General features: G+C 38.6%; 2 protein-coding genes across 2 annotated transcripts; one reads left to right on the top strand and one right to left on the bottom strand.

Moving 5' to 3' along the window:
• Positions 1–8,247: 8,247 nt before the first annotated feature.
• On the bottom strand, positions 8,248–19,789 carry LOC121386655. Its single transcript, XM_041517634.1, has 2 exons — positions 19,688–19,789; positions 8,248–9,621 (listed from the first exon to the last, which is right to left on the bottom strand). Exon 2 carries the CDS (start codon positions 9,363–9,365, stop codon positions 8,391–8,393), a length of 975 nt encoding a protein of 324 aa, XP_041373568.1. The 5' UTR covers positions 9,366–9,621; positions 19,688–19,789; the 3' UTR covers positions 8,248–8,390.
• Positions 19,790–21,551: 1,762 nt separating this feature from the next.
• LOC121386835 lies at positions 21,552–26,001 on the top strand. Its single transcript, XM_041517848.1, has 2 exons — positions 21,552–21,704; positions 24,749–26,001. Exon 2 carries the CDS (start codon positions 24,777–24,779, stop codon positions 25,818–25,820), a length of 1,044 nt encoding a protein of 347 aa, XP_041373782.1. The 5' UTR covers positions 21,552–21,704; positions 24,749–24,776; the 3' UTR covers positions 25,821–26,001.
• Positions 26,002–26,257: the final 256 nt, after the last annotated feature.

Below are 26,257 nucleotides of genomic sequence, written 5' to 3'. Positions count from 1 at the left end.
GGGCTACATTTCAGTATACACATACACCATAAACAATACACATTACGTGACATCAATAAAATAAAGTAAAGTTTGTTTTTATTTAACGACGCCACTAGAGCACATTGCTTTTTTATCTTATCATCGGCTATTCGACGTGAAACATATGGTCATTCTGACACTGTTTTTTTTTAGAGGAAACCCGCTGTCGCCACATAGGCTACTCTTTTACGACAGGCAGCAAGGGATCTTTTATTTGCGCTTCTCACGGGCAGGACAGCACAAAACATGGCCTTTGTTGAACCAGTTTACACCCACCCATTGAGCCCACCCAGTGACATCAATAATTGCACACACGAATACACATAATTATTTTGAGATTTCGAGAGGAAACCCGCTGTCGCCACTACATGGGCTACTCTTTCCGATTAGCAGCAAGGGATCTTTTATTTGCGCTTCTCACAGGCAGGTTAGCACAAACCATGGCCTTTGTTGAACCAGTTATGGATCACTGGTCAGTGCAAGTGGTTTACACGGTGTCGGCCCGGGACGTAGAAAATCATATTTTGTGTAGTATCGGTTTGCCGAATTATGAATGTCCCGGGAAGTAGAAGGAACTAATTGGTTTACATGTTCTGTCTTGCCATGTGAGCCATGTTTTCTTTACCAACACCTACCCATTGAGCATTGCGGAGCACTCACTCAGTGACATCAATAGTTGCACACATGAATACACATATATACATCAGGACATTAATTAAGCATCACCTAGCTATGACGATGTGGCTTATTGTTCGCAATTTCGCTCAGTGATCAAGCGATCACTTGATGCGCGGTTGGTTTGGGATCGATACGCATCAGTGGGCTCATTGGGCAAATTCTCGTCCCAGCCAGTGCACCATGACTGATATATCAAAGGCCGTGGTATGTGCTATGGGGTGCATATTAAAGATCCCTTGCTGCTGCTAACGGGAAAATGTAGCGGCTTTCCTCTCTAAGACTATATGTCTAAAATTACCAAATGTCTGCCATCCAAAAGACTATGATTAATAAATCAGTGTGCTTTAGTGGTGTTGTTAAACAAAACAATGTTCCTCTTTCCAGCCAGTATCCCACAACTGGTGTAACAAAGGCCGTGGTATGTGCTATCCTGTCTGTGGGATGGTGCATATAAAAGATCATTTACTGCTAATCGAAAAGAGTAGCCTATGAAGTGGCGATGGCGGGTTCCTCTTTATATATCTGTGTGATCCTTAACCGTATGTCTGACGCCATATAACCGTAAATAAAATGTGTTGGGTGCGTCGTTAAATAAAACATTTCCTTCCTTCCAAGGGCGGGATGTAGCCCGGTGGTACAACGCTCGCTCGATGCGCGGTCGGTGTGGGATCGATCCCTGTCGGTGGGCCCATTGGGCTATTTCTCTTTCCAGCCAGTGCAACACGACGACCAAAGGCCGTGGTATATACTACCCTGTCTGAAGGATGGTGCATATAAAATATCCTTTGTTGCTAATCGAAAAGAGTAACCTATGAAGTGGCGACAATGGGTTTCCTCTCTCAATATCTGTGTGGTCCTTAACCATTTATGTGATATATAACCGTAAATAAAATGTGTTGTGTGCCAACAACAAAAAAACCCACTGGAATTAATGTTCCGTGTATAGGGAGGAATGGTATTAACATTGACAGCTGGTGATACTGTCGTTACATCAATATTTAATGTAGCCTGACTCAGTCATACAGAAAGCGTACATATACATGAATATGCACGGTAATTGATTATGGCGTTCCAAGTACACTCGTGTGCTTCTCATAATTAATTCATTGACGCCATACCCAGTAGAGAAAGAATATTATGTAAAAACTCTCAATATCTGAAACAAGCTTGTTTTGTTTAACGACACCACTAGAGCACATTAATTTATTAATAATCGGCTATTGCAATATAATAGAATAGAATAGAATAGAATAGAATAGAATAGAATAGCCTACAATAAATGATTAAGGACATCCCAGCACGAAAAATACATCGGCTATTGGGTGTCAAACATATGGTCATTTATGACACGGTCATAGTGAGGAAACCCGCTACAATTTTGTTTTCATTAGTAGCTAGGGATCTTTTATATGCACCATCCCACAGACAGGATAACACATACCACGACCTTTGACATACCAACCGTATTACACTGGCTGGAACGACAAATAGCCCAAAGGGTCTACCGACGGGTATCGATCCTAGACGGATCCAACATCAAGAGTGCGCTTACGACTAGTGCACACTGAATTATTAGTCCTCGGCATTTGGTAATTTTGACATAGTCTTAGAGAAGAAACCTGTTGCATGTTTCCATAAGTGGCAAGGGCTCTTTTATATGCACCATTTCACATACATGATAGCACATACCACGGCATTTGATATATCAAATGGTGGTGAACTGGTTGGAACAAGAAATACCACAATGGGCCAATCGACGGGGATCGATCCTAGACCGAAAGCGCATTAAGCGAGCGCTTTACCATATATATATATATATATATATATATATATATATATATATATATATATATATATATATATACACACACACACTACTAAATGTTCGATAGGGATATACCAATTATATGTCATGATAATATCCATCTATCTATCTATCTATCTATCTATCTATCTATCTATCTATCCATGTATATATATATATATATATATATATATATATATATATATATATATATATATATATACACATATAAAATTTTGTTTTCTCTATAGTTTGTGATATCGTAACAATATTTTTAGTTTCATGTAATATCGTAACAATATTTTTAGTTTCATGTAATATCGTAACAATATTTTTAGTTTCATGTGATATCGTAACAATATTTTTAGTTTCATTTAGTATCGTAACATTATTTTTAGTTTCATGTAATATCGTAACATTATTTTTAGTTTCATGTAATAAAATATTTTAGGCGTCCAATAAGCCTATTTAGGCGAGATGGCGATATAATTTATGTCTGTTTTTTTTATAATTGTATGTATATTGTCATTTGACATTTTAATAAACAATTAAATAATCAATCATCATATATTTTGTGGGCATTTTAATTTGTGTAACATGTTATCAATGACACTATGCGGTTTGGGTGTTTTGTTTATCACCTAGTAAAAGAAAGAAATGTTTTATTTAACGACGCACTCAACACATTCTATTTACGGTTATATGGCGTCAGACATGGTTAAGGACCACACATATTTTGAGAGGAAACCCGCTGTCGCCACTACATGGGCTACTCTTTCCGATTAGCAGCAAGGGATCTTTTATTTGCGCTTCCAACAGGCAGGATAGCACAAACCATGGCCTTTGTTGAACAAGTTATGGATCACTGGTCGGTGCAAGTGGTTTACACCTACCCAATGAGCCTTACCCAGCACTCACTCAGGGTTTGGAGTCGGTATCTGGATTAAAAATCCCATGCCTCGACTGGGATCGGAACCCAGTACCTACCAGCCTGTAGACCGATGGCCTAACCACGACGCCACCGAGGCTGGTTATCACCTAGTAATACACGACTATAATTATTAAGGTCATCCATCGAATACAATAAATGCATTCACTTTACTTGATATATAATTTTCCATATATCCCTAGCGTGTTGATTAGTATATACAACTCATTAAAGGGACAAACCCTAGTTTTAACCAGTAAAAATTAACACTAAGTTTAGTTAATCTACAAATCTGTGATTTTGAAATGGTGAAATACCCTCTTAAAAATAGGACTAAAACTTGACTCCATAACTGTTACTTCTCAGACGCCCGTGCGTTTTTAAAAATATGAGAAATGCATTTTGTGATATTAAAAACACCAGGATTTTGATAATCTAAACCATAAAATCTAGTAAAGTATGATTTCAGTTATCAAACACGGCTCTAATAGTAAAAAAATATGCCTTAGTGTTTAAAAACTAGGGTATATCCCTTTAAATAATATAATATAAACAAAAATGTGAATGTGCTTCCTACCGTTGTGGGTATATTTTATATCTCAACCTTATATATAGGCAAGATATATATCCACTGCATACACTATCATAGGAATTTACAGCAGTGCTTCTGGAATTTACCACGCTGCCTCTGGTGCAGGTTTTTTCCCGTCGATATCTGTAGCCAGACCATGACTATGAGTTGTGCATCAGTGGGCTCATTCTACATTGATGATTTGACGGGCTGAAAATGTTCATAATATTATACGTTGTCCAGGGAACACAAGGTGAGACACAGGTCAGTGAGTTTTAAACCTAATCGTTGAGTGTGCAGGGACGAAATAGGTGAATGTATATATGTTTAACGACATTTTCGCATATTTCAAAGTACAAGGTTTAGATGTTCAACATAGTGATAATGGTTAGTTTGATGTTTAGTGGAGAGAGAGAGAGAGAGAGATTGAGAGAGAGAGAGAGAGAGAGAGAGAGAGAGAGAGAGAGAGAGAGAGAGAGAGAGAGAGGGGGGGGGGGGGGGGGGGGGGAATACAGACAGCGAAAGGAAAAAGAGGGAATTGAGGAGAAAGACACCGACAGAAAAGTTATAACCAGAAAAATATGTAGTTGTCCAGGTGCGATCGATCCTGCGACTTGGTCGCAGCTCACACGATCACGCTACTACTGAGCGATATTCCACCTCTCGGTGTAGGCACAGTCAGTTGTAAAGCCAGGTCCAAGAGATCAAGTTTGTTTTGTTTAACGAAACCACTAGAGCACATTGATTTATTACTAGTAATTATCGGCTATTGGATGTCAAACATTTGGTAATTTTTACATATAGTCTTTTAGAGGAAACCTGCTACATTTTCCCATTAGTAGCAAGGAATCTTTTATATGCACCACCCCAGAGACAGGACAGCACATACCACTGACACGTGAGGTGTCACTGTTAGTGTAGTCTGTTTGCTTCGAAAGCGTTTGCTGGCTGAACTTAGGGAAGATGAATTGGTATATAATCATATACTAAATAAACAAAATAAACAACCAAAAAAAAACAAAACATAAAACACAACCACCCCCCTCCCCCCAACCAAACAAAAAATCCAAGAAGAAAAAAACAAAACAAAAACAACAAAAAACCAGAAAAAAAAAAAAAAAAAAAAAAAAAAAAAAAAACCAACAACGTAAAAGGTAGTAAACCAACCCCCCAAAAAACAACAACAAAAACCCCCCACAAAACAAACAAAAAAAAACCCCACACACAAAAAACCAACAACAACAAAAAAACAAAACAAAACAAACAAGAAAAACAAAAGCAAAAATGAACACTACAACATCCACTCCCAATATTTCAGGGGGCGAGACGTAGTCCAGTGGTACAGCGCTCGCTTGATGCGCGGTCGGTTTGGGATCGATCCCCGTTAGTGGGCCCATTGCGCTATTTTTCGCTCCAGCCAGTGCTCCACGACTGGTACATCAAAGGCGTGGTATGTGCTGTCCTGTATATGGGATGGTGCATACAAAAGATCCCTTGTTGGTAATCGAAAAGAGTAGCCCATGAAGTGTCGACAGCGGGTTTCCTCTCTCAATATCTGTGTGGTCCTTAACCATATGTCTGACGCCATATAACCGTAAATAAAATGTGCTGAGTGCTTCGTTAAATAAAACATTTCCTTCCTTCTCAATACATCAATACTCTTGTATTTATTATAGTTGGGGGGGGGGGGGGGGGGGGGGGGGATTTAGCTCAGTCTGATGAGTGCTTGCGTCGCAGGATCTAACCACCTCTGTGGATCCGTTCAGCTGATTGGGTTTTTTCCTCGTTCCAACCAGTGCCTCACAACTGAACAAAGGCCGTGGTATGTGTTTTCCTGTCTGTGGGAAAGAGCATATAAAAGATCCCTTGCTGCATTAGAACAAATCTTTCCTCTGGTGACTACGAGTCAGAATGACCAAATGTTTGACATCCAATAGCCGATGATTAATTAATTAATCAATGTGCTCCAGTGGTGTCGTTAAACAAAACAAACTGTTGATATCTAGTACAATGTACATTAAAAAAATATCACGATCTTCGGAAAAAAACAACAAAAAGAGTTCTTAATTAAAATATATTATTTACATGTATTTCTTTTTACAATTATCTGGTTAAGAGAATTAAATTAAATTAAATTAAATCTACCTCTGATACGCTGCTTTTAAAGGTACATTCCCGATGCTCCATTGTAAAATGTTTCCGACTAATAAAATATTTCTACGACTAAACTTACATATTAAATATATTTTCTTGTTTAGAATATCAGTGTATGTATATTCAATGTGTTTCTGGTCGTCTTAATATTTGTAAGAAGCCCAAACTGGATTTTGTCTTCAAGTAATTTCGTACGTACGACGAAACAATATTTTAGGAAATAAAATGAAATTTAACATAGTACAAATACTAGAACGATCAGAAACACGTTTAATATACACCACTAATATTTTATGCAGAAACATATATTTAATATGTAATTACAATCGTTAGAAAGTCTTGGTTAGTCGATAACATCTTAAAAATTGCAGCAAACTCAGGAATGTCCCTTTAAAAAATACTATTATCATATTCAGCAGTGACAACTGATTTGGATCAACAGAACCTACTATCGTGTTGGGTATACACAGTGCCAGAACAGGAACAACAATTAAAAGAAAAAGAAAGAAAGAAATGTTTTATTTAACGACGCACTCAACACATTTTATTTACGGTTATATGGCATCAGACATATGGTTAAGGACCACACAGATTTTGAGAGGAAACCCGCTGTCACCACTACATGGGCTACTCTTTCCGATTAGCAGCAAGGGATCTTTTATTTGCCTTCCCACAGGCAGGATAGCACAAACCATGGTTAAGGACCACACAGATTTTGAGAGGAAACCCGCTGTCACCACTACATGGGCTACTCTTTCCGATTAGCAGCAAGGGATCTTTTATTTGCCTTCCCACAGGCAGGATAGCACAAACCATGGCCTTTGTTGAACCAGTTATGGATCACTGGTCGGTGCAAGTGATTTACACCTACCCATTGAGCCTTGCGGAGCACTCACTCAGGGTTTGGAGTCGGTATCTGAATTAAAAATCCCATGCCTCGACTGGGATCCGAACCCAGTACCTACCAGCCTGTAGACCGATGGCCTAACCACGACGCCACTGAGGCCGGTACAATTAAAAGAGGAATAACTCTTATGATAATAACACTTAAATATATTTTAATTATATGATACCAAAAATCAAACAATAATTATACATTTCAGTACATTTTAAATTAAATACAAACACAAATTGAACGGGGCGTAGGAAATTGCCCAAAGTGTTTGTGTAGGGGTTGCGGGGAAAACATGTGCACACACACCCACGTGTGTATGTGGTGTGTGTGTGTGTGTGGGGGGGGGGGGGGGGGTGTTTGCCCCCAATATATATATGTATGTATAAATACATAAATAAACTATCGCTGCTGCTACAAAGTGGGAGGGATTTGTCCCCTCATCCGCTTTCTACGCCAGTGAACTGCGTAGATAATTTCCGAAAATCGGACTTAAAACAATGAATCTTCAACATATTTAAAGGCACATTCCCGAGTTTGCTGCACTGTAAGATGTTTCCGACTAATAAAATATTTCTACGATTAAACTTGCATATTAAATATAGTGTCTTGTTTAGAATATCAGTGTCTGTATATTCAATGTGTTTCTGGTCGTCTTAATATTTGTAAGAAGCCCAAACTGGATTTTGTCTTCAAATTACATTTTAGAAAATAAAATGAAATTTAACGTAGTACAAATATTAGAACGATCAGAAACACCTTTAAGATCGTTTTACTAATATATTATGCAGAAAAATATAGTTGATATGTAATTACAATCATTAAAACGTCTCTGTTAGTCGATAACATCTTAAAAATTGCAGCAAATTCAGGAATGTCCCTTTTAAAGAAACATAATATAATAAATGATACAATGTGTGCGCACTTGAAACAAAATCGATCTTTAAAGGGACATTACTGAGTTTGCTGCAATTTTAAAGATGTTATGGACTAACAGACTTTTTGACGATTGTAATTACATAACAAAGGCATTTTTCTGCATAAAATATTAGTGTGTATATTAAACGTCTTTCTGATTGTTCTATTTGTACTAGGTAAAATTTAATTTAATTTCCTAAAATACGAAATTATTTGAAGACAAAATCTAGTTTGGGCTTTTTACAAATGTTAAGACGACCAGAAACACATTGTATATACAGACACTGATATTCTAAACAAGAAAATATATTTAATATGTAAGTTTAATCGTAGAATTATTTTATTAGTCGGAAACATCTTACAATGCAGCAAACTCAGGAATGTTTCTTTAAGAAAACACCTCTTAAATACGTATATATTTTAATTAAATATACACACAAACTGCATGTACAATTTCTAAAAATCCCTGTAAACCGATTGTGTCAGAAACGTGTCTCCATGGCAACGACGAAATAAACGACTTAAAGGTGCGTAGTTTTGAAATGTACGACGCTGTGATTTCGTGGTATTTGTCGATCTTAAAAATCTTAATCACCTCTTCTTCCGATATTATAAGCTTACCATCCGGAAGCACGCACAGGGCAGTGGGCTTGTTTAACTTCTTCTCGTTTCCATAGATACGAGTCACGTGGTCTTCATTCATGGAGATCATAAATACGTGATCCTTCGCGTTGTTCACGAAGAATATGACCTCATCGGTCACAGCTATGCCTCTCAAGTACAAATACCCCACATGAATTTGTCTCTGGACGTAACCGTCGCTGTCGAAAACGACAATGCATACCTTCTCCGAATCAACGACCACAACGCTTCCTGCTTTAGTCACGCAGATGTGGTAAGGGTTTACAAAATCGACTTGTGACGTCATACGTCCAATTGTTTCAGCTTCCGGCGTCATCAAGTTGAGCACTTCTTTCGTCCCGACAATGAGATTCCCGTTTGGATGTCTCGCAATTCCGAAATATCGACGATCAGTGTTCACGAGATTTACGAGTTTAAGTTTTCCATTAACCAGTTCGTAAAACGCTATTTGCTTTCTTCCGTTGATCGTCACTGCGAACTTGGTGTCCCCTATCACCGTCAAACCGAAAACTCTGCCGCCATTATGCACCGAATCGAGATAAGTGCCTTCCATGTCAAACACTTTAGTTAAACCATTTTTAATATCGGCGACAATAATTGCGCCTGACTTTAAGACTATCAAGCTCTGAATTTTGCAATTATGTTCCTCGTCAAATTCAGTCAGTACCGAAAACTCTTTCAGAAATGTCATACTCGACTCGCTGTGTCTCATTGGAGAAACGAAATTGTTGGAATAAGATCTACACGGATTCGGCATTGTGTTCCAAGATTTTTTTTTTTTTTTTTTAAACTCTTATTTGAAAGGTAGACGAATACAAAGTAGTACAATCATGAAAATGTAATGGATCCTGTCGAATCCTTTATAACGACACTGCTACACTGTTATAGTGGGTGAATGGGATGAATCTACAAACACGAATTCATGTTTTGAGTTGTGACGTCACTGTTTATTGCGCTCCTATAATAGGAAAAGGCAGACAACAGCTTTTGATGTCCAATCACTCGTAGAAGACCTAAAGAAAAGGAAATATGAATGACTCAATTAGAATATTAAAATATTCTACTACTACTACTACTACTACTACTAAAACTACTACTACTAATATTACTACTACTACTACGGTACTACCACTACTAAACCGACAACCACTACTACTAAAACTACTACTACTACTACTACGGCACTACCACTACTAAACCGACAACCACTACAACCACTACTACTACTAAAACTACTATTACTACGGTACTGCCACTACTACTAAAACTACTACTACTGCTAAACTACTACTACAACAACTACTACTTCCACCACCACCACCAACACGGTATGTTACTACCATATAGCAAATGACTCAATTAGAATATTAAGATTCTACTACTACTACTACTGCTGCTACTACTACTACTACTACTGCTGCTGCTACTACTACTACTACTGCTGCTGCTACTACTACTGCTACTGCTGTTACTATTACTGCTACTACTACTACTACTACTGCTACAGCTACTACTACTAAAACTACTACTACTACCAGGGTTCGAATTTCACCACGGGACCGACGGCAATTGCCGTTGGTGCCCTCCTTACTAGTCTTGCCGTTATGCCCCTAAAATCTTACGGTGTCGACGGCAAGAAAAATGCCGCGCTGCCTTACCTGGTTTTCCACCGTGCTCTTCAGGTTTTTTATTTTTATATTTGTTTTAAACCCCAGCATTATATTATTTAGAAATAACATACAATGTAACATGAAAAATCACATGTAGCGAAGTCAGGCTGCTTGTTGACACACAAAGTGACAGATTAGTTATACCAGGATGTAAAACAAGATGTGCTAAAATGCCCATAAAAATACTGTTATTTACATGAGTTTAAGTTGACGACATTTATAAATATATTCTTTGTGACTTACAAATTAGTGATTTTAAATATCACATTAACCAATATATATGTTTGCGACTTGACAAGACGATTAGGACGTTGCGATCACAAACAAGCTTCATTTTGTCAGTAGTGGCAGTCCTCCTACAGGCGGTGCAGGAAGGATGAAGTAGGCTCGTGCCATGCACGCATATTTGACGCATATTTGAGGCATTTATTTATTTTAACCCTCCAGTGCCGAAAGAAGAAAGAAATGTTTATTTAACGACGCACTCAACACATTAATGATTACAACGCCCCCTGTCAGTCACGGTGGACAAATATACGATGACTCAGTCTAATAAGAGTGTGTGTGTGTGTGTGTGTCACAATAAAAAGAAAGAAAAGAAAGAAAGAAATATTTTATTTAACGACGCACTCAACACATTTTATTTACAGTTATATGGCGTGAGACATATAGTTAAGGACCACACATATTTTGAGAGGAAACCCGCTGTCGCCACTACATGGGCTACTCTTTCCGATTAGCAGCAAGGGATCTTTTATTTGCGCTTCCCACAGGCAGGATAGCACAAACCATAACCTTTGTTGAACCAGTTATGGATCACTGGTCGGTGCAAGTGGTTTACACCTACCCACTGAGCCTTGCGGAGAACTCACTCAGGGTATCTGGATTAAAAATCCCATGCCTCGACTGGGATCCGAACCCATTACCTACCAGCCTGTAGACCGATGGCCTAACCACGACGCCACCGAGGCCGGTTACTAAAAATAAAGACCAAAAAATTAGCATATTCATTCAACTTACAGGTGTTAGTGTACACTAAACACTTCTATGTTGATTTTTGAATTTTCATAAATTTGTATATACTTTTAATAATGTAGCATATCTGCTACCTTGGGCATTGAAGGAAAATGTAGCATATATGTTACATGTTGTAAAACACATTATTATGGCATATATCTGTATGAGTCTAAGATCATATGGTGAAATAAATTTTGTCTGAGAAACTTGATAGAAAGTAAGTTGCCTTCGTGCCCCTCTTTTAAAGGAAACGTTTGCCATCGTGCCCCTCCAACTTGCCTCGGTGCCCTAATTTGTGTTATTAAACCAAAGGCAAAACCTGCCGTGCCTCCCAAATAACATTGAAATTCGACCCCTGTACTACTACTACTACTACCATTACTACTACCACCACCATCACCAACACAACCAACAGCATGGTAACAATTACTACTACTATCATGGCAACAGTTTCTACCATACACCACGTAAGCTTAGCTACTACTACAATAGCTCGTGTGATCTCCAGCCCTAACCCTTATTGGTATTGATACGTGGGGTAAAGCTAGAGAAAAATCTATGTAATTTTTGTAACGCTTTGACAATCGTGTACAACCAAATGGTTGCAAGCTGCTGTGTCTAAAATGCAATTTTTTGTTTCCTAAAGCTGATGTCACAGAGCTTTACGCTGATTATTCTTGAGTCCAGTTATGACTTTAAACTTACATGTTATTAACCAGTACCAACTTACCCCACATATCAATATCAATAAGGTGGGTTGGGCTGGAGGTGACTCGGCTACTACTACAACAACTATAACAACTTATATTGGGCTTTAGATCTCAACAGGGTTCAAATTTAATATGATAACCATCAAGGGTTCAAAAATCCCATCGCCCGACGCCGTGCCAAGTGGAATTTTCATGCCGGGCAAGTAATTATGTTAACTGCATATGCCCCATGACAAGTGACTAATTAACACCTAAAACCATTTAAAATTTTGTTACAAATCTCGGTAAATCCTTTGGAAAGAGTTCCGATCGTCCTAATATTTACATAGCTCATAGGAAAACTAACCCTCACCCTAAATGCGTTAACACACCAATACGGAAAACAATGTGCTGAAAAGTTCGATAACAACTTTAAAGTTATTCCCCTTTTACTATCAACTAAGATCGGTAATTTCCGCCACTGAAAGTTCGACTGAATTCGTACAAGTAATCGGTTCCATGATCTTCAAACTTGAAATAGCTTCCAATACGCTTTACAGCTTATATAAAACTAAAGTTTATATGCCTTGTGTGCGCAATCAAAATGTTTAATCCTTGCAAACATGGTATATGAGGTGGGGTACAGTTTAAAATTATCATATTCAAATTAAATTAGACGTTAACGCGGTTCCGGAATCGGCTCTTTGCAAATGAACAGGGGCGTAATTTCCGAGTTCACTTGAACAAAGCATACATATTATGAACTGTATTCTTGCAAAATATTTTAGTTTAGATATAATAAACCTTGTAGCAGAACATGCTTAATGTTTCAGTACTTTTGCAAATTTAAATACATTTGTATCATGGGCGTCAATCCGACTTTAAAAGTGGGGGGACGTGTGTGTGTGTGTGTGTGTGTGTGTGTGTGTGTGTGTGTGTGTGTGTGTGTGATAAAGGAATGTCAGTGAAAATCATAAAGCTAAACATTAGTGGTTAAACTTTTAATTTTTGTTTGTATTCGTTTGTTTTTTGTTATTGCTGTTGTTGTTTTTGTTGGTGGTGGTGTTGTTGCTTTTGCTAAACGAAAAAGTGGGGGGGACACTTATATAGATTATCCCCCGGCGTTGAAAAGTGAGGGGGACGCGTCCCCCCTGTCCCCCACCGATCGACACCCATGATTTGTATACGTTCGTGTAAAATGAACGGGTAAGGTGAAATTACATTTCATTAGCCCTATGTCATAATCGTGACAAGTTAGATTTCGTTAGCCCTACGCCATAATCGTGATGGTGCGATGCCCTCTAAGCATACATGAATATATTCGGGGGTTTTCTGCTCTATTAACAGTTTTTCACAAATGAATTATGCTCAATAAATTAAAAATACAAGGCTGCAATCGATGTACACCTCCTCTCCTGCTGTTGTTTACCAAGCCTGCACTATTTAAAAACATTTGCAGAGTAACATAGCTCATGTTTACTTTGAGCCCAGCAATGGCGCACAATAATGACACATGGGCCAAAATCCCAAAACATTTTTGAACCAATGCCAGCCATACAAGAATGGCTCACAAGTGGAAAGGGATCTCACCACAGCCTCGACCATACAACAAGTGACCACTAAGACATACATCGACACAATAATTATATTTAGATGAACAAGTGGACACTACCAAACAAATAACAAAGTTTAAATCAACAAATGGACACTATTTAAAAAAATAAGGTTCAAATCAACAAATAAAGAAAACGGTGGCTACTACTGGACAGACATACATTTAGTACTTCCTGGGTAAGTGTTGTAACCTACTGGCAAAATTCTTTATTTGTGCAATTGAACCAATTACCTTCAAGATTATTACATTACTAAGCATTGTATTAACACAACTGGTAACCTTAAATAAGGGCAAGTGGACAAATATATGGGGCAAGTGAATATCTGTTTGGCACTTGCCCTGTGGCAAGTAATTTTTTGGAATTTTTTTGAACCCCTGGACATGGTCGCCAGCAGGGCCAGTTAAAGAAAAATCTTACTGGCCCTTCTTAAATTCAACTAGCTCTCCAGTTATCACATTATGATTAACTGCACAGCCAAAATCAAAACTAGAATGTTCTTTGTTGAATAATAACCATGTGCTCATTGTATATAGTCTGTTTGCTTCAAAAGGAAAGCGATGAATAGGTATGTAACTTCATAATGAATAAATTTAAAATTCATATAAAAAACATGTGCTTAAGTTTTCAACCTATACCAACTTAAACAACATTAAGCAAAAATAATTCAGTATTGATAAATATGTTTCTTTACAAATTACCATTAAATTATACAGATTAAATCTCATTTTTAATACAGGGGTGAAGACAAAATGCTGAAATAGCCTAGGTATGCAACTTGACTTACATTGTCTACGAAGTAAAACAATAATGCAATACAAAGAGAATAAAGCTAGAACTGCGCGTGCTGTAATATATAAACTAGCCTGGGGTGGCAGTCCTCTATGCGGCGATACACGAGGGATGAAATAAACTTTGTGGCGACAAAAGAGATGGTACAATCTCCAGTAAAGGATTTTCTCGGGAGTGGCTGTCTTCCCATAAACGAAGCATGCACACTGTAATTGCTACAATAGTAGGGGCTACTAATAAAATAAGTGTCGAAAGAAAAATATATCTGTGAAACAAACAAAACCATCTTACCAAAATATACGATGTACTTAGTTATTATATTACAAAGCATAAAAAACGTACTTATTGTTTATTACAGTAATATTTTTACTGTTATGTCATGTAAGCCTTGGTGTCACTTTAGATCTGGTGTGTTCTTATTTCATGGAAATCGCTTAAACGTAAAACAATATCGACAACGGCAATCGATTAACTGACCTTTGGAATAAGCCCTGTAGTAATGGAAAAGTGCATTATTATTTTTATATGCGCGCCTGCACTCACGCTAGTGTAAGTTAATAGTACAATATAGATTTTGATTTTTTCCCCAGATAATATAAGCTAATTAAATATGATTCCTTTTTACCATAACACTGAATAACAATTGTCAAATAGTAGCTCTAGTAGATAATTCTGGCGTATCCTATCCATTACACCATTATAATAAGTCTACGACTTCCAGATTTTAAAAATACACGCAATGCCTCCAATACGTTTTGAGCTCTATTTCTAGAAAGACCCGGCCGAAAGCCAGAGTCTGGCGCAGTATAAATATTATTATAGTAAAGTTTGTTTTATTTAACGACGCCACTAGAGCACATTGATTTTTTTTATCTTATCATCGACTATTGGACGTCAAACATATGGTCATTCTAACACTGTTTTTTTATTTATTTTTTAGAGGAAACCCGCTGTCGCCACATAAAAAACAACTCTTTTACGACAGGCAGCAAGGGATCTTTCATTTGCGCTTCCCACAGGCAGGATAGCACAAACCATGGCCTTTGTTGAACCAATTATGGATCACTGGTCGGTGCAAGTGGTTTACACCTACCCATTGAGCCTTGCGGAGCACTCACTCAGGGTTTGGAGTCGGTATCTGGATTAAAAAACCCATGCCTCGACTGGGATCCGAACCCAGTACCTACCAGCCTGTAGACCGATGACCTAACCACGACGCCACCGAAGCCGGTCAAATATTATTATAGAGCATGTTATATGTCTTCTGCTGCCAGATCTGTAGTTCAACTGGTACCATACTGGTCAGACCCTAAAATCGATAGACGCCCAACGGACTACCTTTGTAAAATTCTTAATCGCCCTTAGCCAATAAAGGTCGCCACGGGCGACTGCTAATTTTCAACCGTGACACACATACCTCCCCCCCCCCCCCCCCCCACACACATACACATACACACTCCCATACACACACACACACACACACTCCCATACACCCACACCCACACTCCCATACACACACAAACAAACACACATAAGGCGTATCATAAAATATTGTTTGTTTCCAGTTACCCGACCGACCCTAATTTGAACCTGCCGACCCTAAAACTTTTTTTGTATATCCAAAAATGTTTTTTTAATATAACAACGATTTCCACGAAAACATTCCAAAACTATCACAATCACTAATTTGGTGTCATTTAGGGGATAACCCTACTGTGTTTTCCGATTTGCGGACGTATATCGGTGGTTTTACTGTCGCAAATTTAGTTTTATTGGCGACCCGTTAGCGAGTGCGAGTGCGAATAATTTTTACATGCTCATATACCACTAGAGTTTCGAGCATGTCCGTCCCGGGGCCTGTCTCTGGATAGCCAGGGGCTTGTTCCGGGACAAAAAAAATTGGCGGACACTTTTGAAATTTACATCCAAAAATTAAATAGTGGGCCTTTAAAATTTTGATGCGCAACTCTAATATAATTAATAAAGAAAATTCTACTATTAAATTTGGTCGCTAGATTAGATCGGGTGGTCAAAAAGAAATTAGATAAGATCGGCGGCCCGACTCGGGATGGAAGGGGGGGGGGGGGGGTGTTAGAGTTGAAGATGGGCAGGTTTTTGAAAATAGCAATTAGTAAAAAAGTTAATAGAATTTAAAAAAAGAAAGAAAAAAAAAAGTTACAAGCCAGAAATAAAAAGAATTGACTGCTCGGTCGAATATTTATATAATTTGGAGCATTTTAGAAGGACAGTCCAAAAATAAATAAGAGAAAGAAGAGAGGATCGGACTATTTAATAATATTAAAAAAATAAAGTAATTTCGACATAAACTTTTGAATGAGGGTCTGAAAGTTTTAAAGTCCGATCTATATGTCCACGTGAGTGGCCTCGTTAAGGCCGTTAAGGTGCACAGCTTGTAGGGACGAGATGGGTTGCATCCCGTTAAGAAAACCCCTAGATTGACAGTCGGTAACGTTGAAGGTGTAGTGCTGTGCTGAAATACAGATTTTGAGAAGCCGGATCCGTCTGAACGAGAGAGAATCAGACTAGGGTATAGTCCAGTCGTCATGGGTTGGTATAGTGGTGCGGACGGGTCAATCTTCCAGTGCTGCTAGGACAGGCTCGGACATCTAGAGACTAAACGTGAACAGCCGTGGCGTTCTGCAGAATGGCCGTCATACGAGAAACGAATAAACAAGTCAACATAGTCAGCCGGAGAAATGACGTGGAGGCAAGGAATCTCGCTAAAAAAGAATCCAACCTGGTGGTGCAGACTGTCGAAACGAGAAGCGTCCCAGCGTTCAATCAGTTCCAATGGCCGCATACATCCCAGTAGAAAACCTCACTTCGTTGACAAAAACAACAAAAGTGAAGGATCCCCAAGTCGAGCCGCGAAAGCACGTGCAGTGTGCACAAACACGTCTTACCGCGACGAGCTGCAGACTGGGAATGGACCCGTTAGCCACGAAATGTTTTCTTCTAACAATTGACTGATGGAGATACTTCCCTTCAAATTGAAGTTCGGTAACTTTCGTGAGATATCGGGCGAAGAGTCGGAAAATTGTTTTCACGAATATATGCGATCTTTTCCGATTTACTCCATCTACATCTAGCGTAACGAGGTGTTCCGATTAATAATAATAATAATAACTATATTTAATGATTTACTCCAGCGACAAACTGGCCTTGTAGAAATTTAGTGACCTTCTGATAAACTATGGGAGGGAATGTTTACCGATACTGATAGAGTTTACTGCCAAATCAAACGATTAAATATGTCAGTAAGATCTCGATGCGTTTCTTTATTTTTTGTAAGTGGTCACTGGGAACTTCGCGGGTTTCCGCCGATGATATTAAAGATAAAAATCAATGTGCTCTAGTGGCGTCGTTAAATAAAGCAAACTTTACTTTTCAACATTCGTTTGAGCATCCTGAGCATTTGTACTGCATTTCTATTCATTGGACCAATTGATTGCTTCAAACCGTGTGTACTTTAATACTGGATGCATACAGAATAAAACTAACATTGCAAATTATAAAATTGGTAAGTCTACCATTTCTTAGATACACTAGGAAAGATAATATTCATAACATTTTTAAAAAATGTTATTGTTGGACAGATAAATATAGAACCCTTCTTTTCAGTTTTCATTAAAAGAAATTGTTATAACTTATTTACTGGTTTCTATCAAATTAAGGTTAAACCAAGTCTGTCCTGGACCAGTACAGAAGTTAAGTTTTAGTATGAGAGTAAACCTTCTGCCTATTATTAAACAGCAAGGGGTCTTTTGTATGTACTCTCCCACAGATAGGTTAGCACCATGTTGCCCTCAAAATCAAAATGTCTTACCTTTTATAAATTTATAAGTTGCCCATGTAAAAAGAAGCCTTTAAACACACCTATGTGGATAGTACTACATATTTCCTTTTTTTAATTAAGTTATGAAATAGATATTGAAAATAAAATGGCCATAAGGTTTTTGTCCTTTTGAAAATTGTATAATGGAAAAAAAAGCCCTTATATTTAAAACTGCACATAAAATATGCCCCAAAACGTCACTTTACCATGCCTTACTTCATTGCTAGGGAAAACACTGTGATGAATGGTATTGTTGGTTTGCATAATGCATTTCTATACATGCAGAGGTTATTTTGGATACCGGTAGTCAACACCTTTATTTAATATCCATAAATAAAATTATTTTCCAAAATAAAATGTTTTCCCTACCTACCTACCCTATATTTTTCCAGCATGTAATAGGAAACAAGTAATTTTTTGTTCTGCCTAATACACACAGACACAAAGAGACACACACACACACACACACACACACACACACACAATAATACACACAGACACACACAGACACAAATACACGCTTGCATCTATACACACATCCATGCTAAAAATATGTAATAGATATAGTGAGGAATAAATGAATGAATGAATGTTTAACGACACTCCAGCACGAAAAATACATCGGCTATCGGGCGTTAAACTATGGTAATGCAAACAAATAAAGTGACGATCAACATCAATATAAAAATTCAAAATTTAAACAAAAACACATTGTAAAGAACTGTGAAAAAACACAAATATCACAGATAGATACTGACTTACTCAAAACTTCAATTTTGTGCTGTATTGGCCATTCTCAAAGAGAATGTTACACCCCTGCACCACGGTGAGGTTACAGCACGCGCAGGGGGATATAGTGAGGAAAGGCACAGGCTATATTTTAAACCTTATTTATACAGACTAGGCCTAGGACCAAACACGACACACACACACACACACACACACACACACACACACACACACCAAAATAATAAATAAATTAAAAATTAAAATTAAAATTAAATTTAAAAAAAAACACCTACATTTTGGACCACAAGTCATTCGCACGCAAAACATCGAATTACATTAATATTATAGAATCGTTAGGAAGCACGTGTCTTGACAATTGTATTTCTGAGAGGGGTGGATGGGTAGGTCGAACTCCCCTTCCCCAAGAAAATGTTATAAAGTAGTAAATCGAACATTAATACCACAATAATTCCAGTTTAAAATTACTGTTTTGTAATAGGCGTCTCGATTGGCCGTTCAATTCTTAATTAGATATAATATCTGTTGGTAAATAATATTCCGCCCTAATCAATTCACTGACCTCATTTCGCCCAGCCAACTTGATCGCCATAAGAAATAAACAGAAACAACGTCTTTCGAGTTATTTCCCCCTTTCCTGTCTACCAATTTATCCGATTTAGCGCCATAATTTACTGATGTTATGAGAAACTTACTTTTTGATTACTCCTTCATCTGAAAACCCTTCGTTCGAATATCCCAGTACTAAGAATAAAGTAAAAAATGTTTTCGCAAATCGCTGATGTCTGGAAATTCCCAGTAATGATTACAACGCCCCCTGTCAGTCACGGTGGACAAATATACGATGACTCAGTCTAATACGAGTATGTGTGTGTCACAATAAAAAGAAAGAAAAGAAAGAAAGAAATGTTTTATTTAACGACGCACTCAACACATTTTATTTACGGTTCGTCAGACATATGATTAAGGACCACACAGATTTTGAGAGGAAACCCGCTGTCGCCACTACATGGGCTACTCTTTCCGATTAGCAGCAAGGGATCTTTTATTTGTGCTTCCCACAGGCAGGATAGCACAAACCATGGCCTTTGTTGAACCAGTTATGGATCACTGGTCGGTGCAAGTGGTTTACACCTACCCATTGAGCCTTGCGGAGCACTCACTCAGGGTTTGGAGTCGGTATCTGGATTAAAAATCCCATGCCTCGACTGGGATGCGAAAGCAGTACCTACCAGCCTATAGACCGATGGCCTAACCACGACGCCACCGAGGCCGGTATGTGTCACAATAAAGTTTGTTTTGTTAAACGACACAACTACAGCACATTAGTTTATTAATCATCGGCTATTGGATGTCAAACATTTGGTAATTTTGACATACAGTCTTAGAGAGGAAACCCGCTATATGTTTCCATTAGTAGCAAAGGGTATTTTATATGCACCATGCCACAGACAGGATAGCACACACCACGGTCTTTCATATACCAGTCGTGGTGCACTGGCTAGAACGAGAAATAGCCCAATGGGCCCACCGACGGTGACAATAACTAAATTTAAATAAATAAATAAATATGTCTATGTATGTATGTATAATTAGAAAACAAAAACACCATTTTGATTTTTTTGTAAATTTGAAACAAAAATGATATATACAATGTTTAGTTTACATAAATAATAAATTTCTCTTTATTTTGAATACATTTTCCGATAGAGTATGTCTCGACACCTACCATATAAACTTTGCACGCCAGTCTAGACTCCCTGCTAAAATTCCTTCTCTTGTCTTCTCTGTCTCTCTCTCTCTCTCTCTCTCTCTCTCTCTCTCTCTCTCTCTCTCTCTCTCTCTCTGTCTCTTCTCTCTCGCTTGCCTCTGTCTCTCTCTTCCTCTTCTCTCTGTTTCTCTCTGTGTCTTTCTCTCTTCCTCTTCTCTCGCTCTGTGTCTCTGTCTCTCTCTCTCTATCTGTCTGTCTCTCTGTCTTTCACTCTCTCTCTCTCTGTATCTTCTCTTCTCTCTAACTTGTCTCTGCTCTCTCTCTGTGTACTCTATCTCTCTTCTCTCTGCCTGTCTCTTCCCTTTCTTTCTGTCTTCCTCTTCTCTCGCTCTCTGTCTCTCTATCTCTGTCTGTCTCTCTTTGTCTGTCTCTCTCTTTGTCTCTGTCTCTGTCTCTCTCTGTCTCTCTGTCTCTGTCTCTCTCTCTCTCTCTCTCTCTCTCTCTCTCTCTCTCTCTCTCTCTCTCTCTCTCTCTCTCTCTCTTTCTCTATTTGTGTGTGTGCGGTGTTTAACTCGCAAACACACACATTTTCTGTTACGGCGCGAAAGTAAAAATAACAGATGGTGGGGGAAAAGAGGTGTGTCTGGAGGGACCACCCCATCTCCGCTTGTGGTAATTATAAGTATGCCTACTTTCAAGTGAGAGAAAACAACTGTAGGTTACAATTGGTTCTAACGGCAGCTCAGTCTTTTAATGTAATGTATCTCGAGTAGTCGATGTCGCTAAAATCGGTAACTGGGTCAATGTATTCTTAGAATCGAACGGGTGTTTCCGAGAACGGTTTCAGGTGTACTTTCGGATACCAATTTCCAGGAGGGTTTCGGAACTTGGATTGTAAACTCCACTGACAAACTATCATACGAAACAGAAAGGGCGATCAGTGATCGAATATATACGATTTCAATCATGAAACTTTAAACGGAGCCCTTTATCTACACGAGGTGAGTGCGAGTATTTTCCTTTTTAATTTTTTTTCTTCTTGTTTACGATTGTTCTAATGACTTCTTTTCTTCTTTGTACGTACACTATGCCGCATTTCGCAAGGATATTTTGTAAATTATTTATTTATTTATTGTTTTTTGTTGTTGTTTTTTTTGCCCTCAGTTCCAGTCGGTTATGTACAGTAACCTACACACACGTGCTAAATATAACACTAGAGCACATTGATTTATTTATCTTAGATATGTTTTTAACGTGCTCATATACCTCTATGGTTTCGATTTATTTGTCACAATATCGGCTATTGGATGTCAACCAATGGCATAGGAAGTGGGGGAGGGGGGGGGGAGGGGGGGCAAGGGGAATGTGCCCCCCCCCCACTTTTCAGATATTTTGCTTTATAATAGTGTAAAAGTGTGCCCCCCCCCCCCTCCCCCTCCCCCCAACCCCTTTTGGCACCTTTCTACAACCATTTTGTAATTCTGACAAATAGTCTTTTTTTTTTTTTCCGGAAACCTGATACATTTTTCCATAAGTAGTAAGGGATCAGTTATATTCCCCATCCCAGAATAGCACATACAACAGATATAGGCCTACCAGTCGTGGTGCACTGGCTGGAGTTAAAAATAGCCCAATAGGCCCACTGACGGAAATCGATCCTAGACCGCGCGTCAGGCAAGTGAGCGAGCGCTTTACCACTGCTCTACGTCCCATATTTATTTATTTTAGCTTATTTTCGTGCTTATAATCCAATTAAGGTTCAAGCACGCTGTCCTGGACACACACCTCTGTCATCTGGGGTGTCTGTCCAGGAAGTGGGTTAGTTGTGAGAGAGAAGAGGATGTAGTGCAGGGGACAATATTTCGAAATCTGAGGTAACCGGAAGTCAGTTCACGTGGTTTTTACCTAGGTAACCAATTGTTCGGTTACGTGAATTATATTTGCGTAACCTGTGGATTACCTGATCGGTTACCTCAAAGTTACGTTGAAATTATATTTTAAATACATAATTTTTAGCTCAGACATAAAGTTAAAACAAAATACAAAAGAAAACGTTTTATAAAACAGTTTCTTTAATGCTTGCAAATCGAAAGAAGTGACTTGTAAATATTAGCCCAGTAGTGAAACAAAATAGATACATTTGGAGTAAAAATGCCCATTCCCTGGTGCATGATTAGACTAATAATTTTCTTTTATAAATAACAAATAAAGGCTACCATTTGTCACTGATGTGTAAAATTTAGTATACAGCAGATTAAAAAAACCCCACCAAAAACCCAAACAACAAATGTCCAGTTCTTCTGAACTATAAAACAGGCTACTCATTGGTGCATGATTAGATTAACAAAAATAAATCTTATAATAACATAAAAAGAAAGATCACAATTTGACACTGATTGCGGTGGCGATGCTACTTTCACTTTATCGATGGTACTTCTATACTACAGTGACGTTCCAAATGTTTGTTATTTAAAGCTCATTATGCGATGTTAGTATTTTTCAACTTTTGTGACATTTTTGCATTTTTGTTAACGTTAAAACCATTTTCAACATTTGTAAAATTATAGGCAATCCAATATTATGTCTACATATATTCCTTTAGAGATAGAATAGCAGCAGATAATGTAGGCGCCTTAGCGGTCCGTGCACCTTTTTAAAAAAACGTTTGGCTCGACTCTATACTGTCTTTGGTCGCAAGTTACAACCGTTGCAATATATCGTTGTTTACTGGTTTTCCGCGCATCAAGTATCTAAAAATCAGTCTAAAACATTTGTCAGAATACTAGTAATATGTCTGCATGAATAAATTTCCTGTAATCGTGAAGTCTGCAGGTTTTAATTTCTGAACGTCTACAGGTCACGACGTAACTGATTTGCGGTTCGCGTAAATTTAATTTTGCGTAACCGACACGCGAACAGAACGGGAGGTTCGCGTGAAATATTGTGCCCTGTAGTGGTCTTACACCTACATGTACCCACTGAGTCATTAAAACTCGCTCTGGGTGGGAGCCGGTAACGGGCTGCGAACCCTGTACCTACCAACTTTTATGTCCGATGGCTCAACCACGACACCACCGCACCGAGACCGGTGGGTGTATTCCATAATTACAACCGTAATACAGGTGCTACGTAACTAGAAGTGGCTATATATAGCCTACACGGATGTCGTGTATATAATCTCGACTAAAAGTTTGTTTGTTTTATTTAACGGCGCCACAAGAGCACATTGATTTTTTTTATCTTATCATCGGCTATTGGACGTCAAACACACGGTCATTCTGACACTGTTTTTTTAGAGGAAACCCGCTGTCTTTTACGACAGGCAGCAAGGGATATTTTATTTGCGCTTCCCACAGGCAGGATAGCACAAACCATGGCCTTTGTTGAATCAGTTATGGCTCACTGGGCGGTGCAAGTGGTTTATACCTACCCATTGAGCCTTGCGGAGCACTCACTCATGGTTTGGAGTCGGTATCTGGATTAAAAATCCCATGCCTCGACTGGGATCCGAACCCAGTACCTACCAGCCTGTAGACCGATGGCCTAACCATGACGCCACCGAGGCCGGTCATAATCTCGACTAAGGATGGTTGGCTATCTAGCCTATACGGCAGTTATATTTGGGTTGGGGAGGGACAGCGTAAGGCCATCAAACTCCGTCTAAACTTTCTCGTGCGTTGTTGTATTGTAAGGCCTTGGTGGCGCAGTAGTTAAGCCATCGGGCTACAGGCTGGTTGGTACACGGTTCGCAGCCCGGTACCGGCTCAAACCCAGAGCGAGTTCTTAAGGGATCTGTGGGTAGGTGTAAGGCCACTACACCCTCTTCTCTCAAACTGTACATATTTCCTGTAACACACACACACACACACACACACACACACACACACACACATACACACAAATATATATATATATATATATATATATATATATATATATATATATATATATATATATATATATACACACACACACACAATTTTGCGGGGGGAGGGGCACCCGATTAAGATGTGGGTATACACATTTTATTTTCGTTGTATTTCAGATTTCAAATTGAAATTACAAACATCCGGATGGATTCTAAGATCTACACGAACGACGCGGTGTCACCGTGTAACCGGTGTCAAAGGAAAATGACGCTTGTGAGAAATTTCCCCTTTGGACATGACATTCCGAATGAACCGCAAGGAAACAAGATCACTGACGTTGTTGTCTTAGACGATGACGTCATACTAGTAGCCGATTCGTCGACCCGTGTCATAAAAGCGTTCAGCTTGCATGGGGACTATATTTCCTCCTCGGAAAGGTTTGACGCCGAGGGAATGTTTGGTCCAGACATTGCAGACGAGAACGTAGAAGAATTTTTCGGACTAATGACAGCAATCGACAAAAGTAATTTTGCAGTCGCCGTACCTGGAGCGAAAGGGTTTGCGATTTTGATGCTGACACCCGAAAAAATGTTCGTTGTTCGCAAAGCTGTACGAAATACGTTCCACAGATATTGGGGCGTACACCGTTACCATGGTAACAGATACCTCTGCAGTACAGACAGGTTGTTCGACGTCATGACCACCGATCTCGAACCAATCGGACGACTCACGTCGGAATTCGATTTTCGGAAACTTTCGTGCATTGCCGTATCGGAAAACGGAAACGTAGTTGTTGCCGACCAAGAAAAACAATGCATCGTGGTAGTCGGAAAGACCGGATATTTACTTAGACAGGTGCATCTTGGGATACCTGGTTTGCGAGGGATAGCTTTGGACGGAGACAATATTTTTTACCTTTCTTCAGAAAACACGGACCTCTCTTATTTTTCGCTGAAAACGGGAACGATACACGTGGTTTCCGCGAAATCTAACCCGGAAAAGCTCGACAATCCCATTGCCATTCGTTACCTGGGTAACGGTGACGTCATTATTGCCGAGGAAGGCGGGAACATTAAAATATACCACCTTGATAACTACAGCCCAGCGGTCTCGTGGTTTAAGTGGCGAGATATCCGCCGTTTTTGTTGGAAGTCGTTACCATGGAGACAGATTACAGAAGTGATCGGGTTTCAAGGCATGATGGAACTTCTACTGCTGCCTGTTTCAAACAATGGAAAATGTCAATGATTGATAAAATGCAGGAAAGGATAGAAAAACAAACAACAATAATACCCCCCCCCAAAAAAAAACAAAAAAACAAACAAACAAACAAAAAAACAACAACAACAAAACAACACAACAAAAAACACGTATGTCTCACTGTCTCTTCTTTCCATTTATGTAAATAAATAAAATACACTTGTTTTAATTATGGATTTATTTTAAGATTACAGATAGACAGACAGACAAATTGTTTATTAAATTCTCACCTCGGTTAACATATAAAACATCGCTAAACACAATACAATCTAAAACAGCACTGAGCCACTCCATATGGAGCTAGGAGAGACTATGAAATATTAATAATCGGCACATAAAATATAAAAATATTACATTAAAAGATTTTAAAAAGTTAACATGAAATATAATATATAAAATATATATCTAAGTAAAACCCCAAAATT

Source organism: Gigantopelta aegis, chromosome 12, assembly GCF_016097555.1.
Source record: "Gigantopelta aegis isolate Gae_Host chromosome 12, Gae_host_genome, whole genome shotgun sequence".
NCBI classification, from domain to species: Eukaryota; Metazoa; Mollusca; class Gastropoda; order Neomphalida; family Peltospiridae; genus Gigantopelta; species Gigantopelta aegis.
Note: the sequence above shows the minus strand (reverse complement) of the source record. Positions and strands in the feature narration are given on the sequence as shown.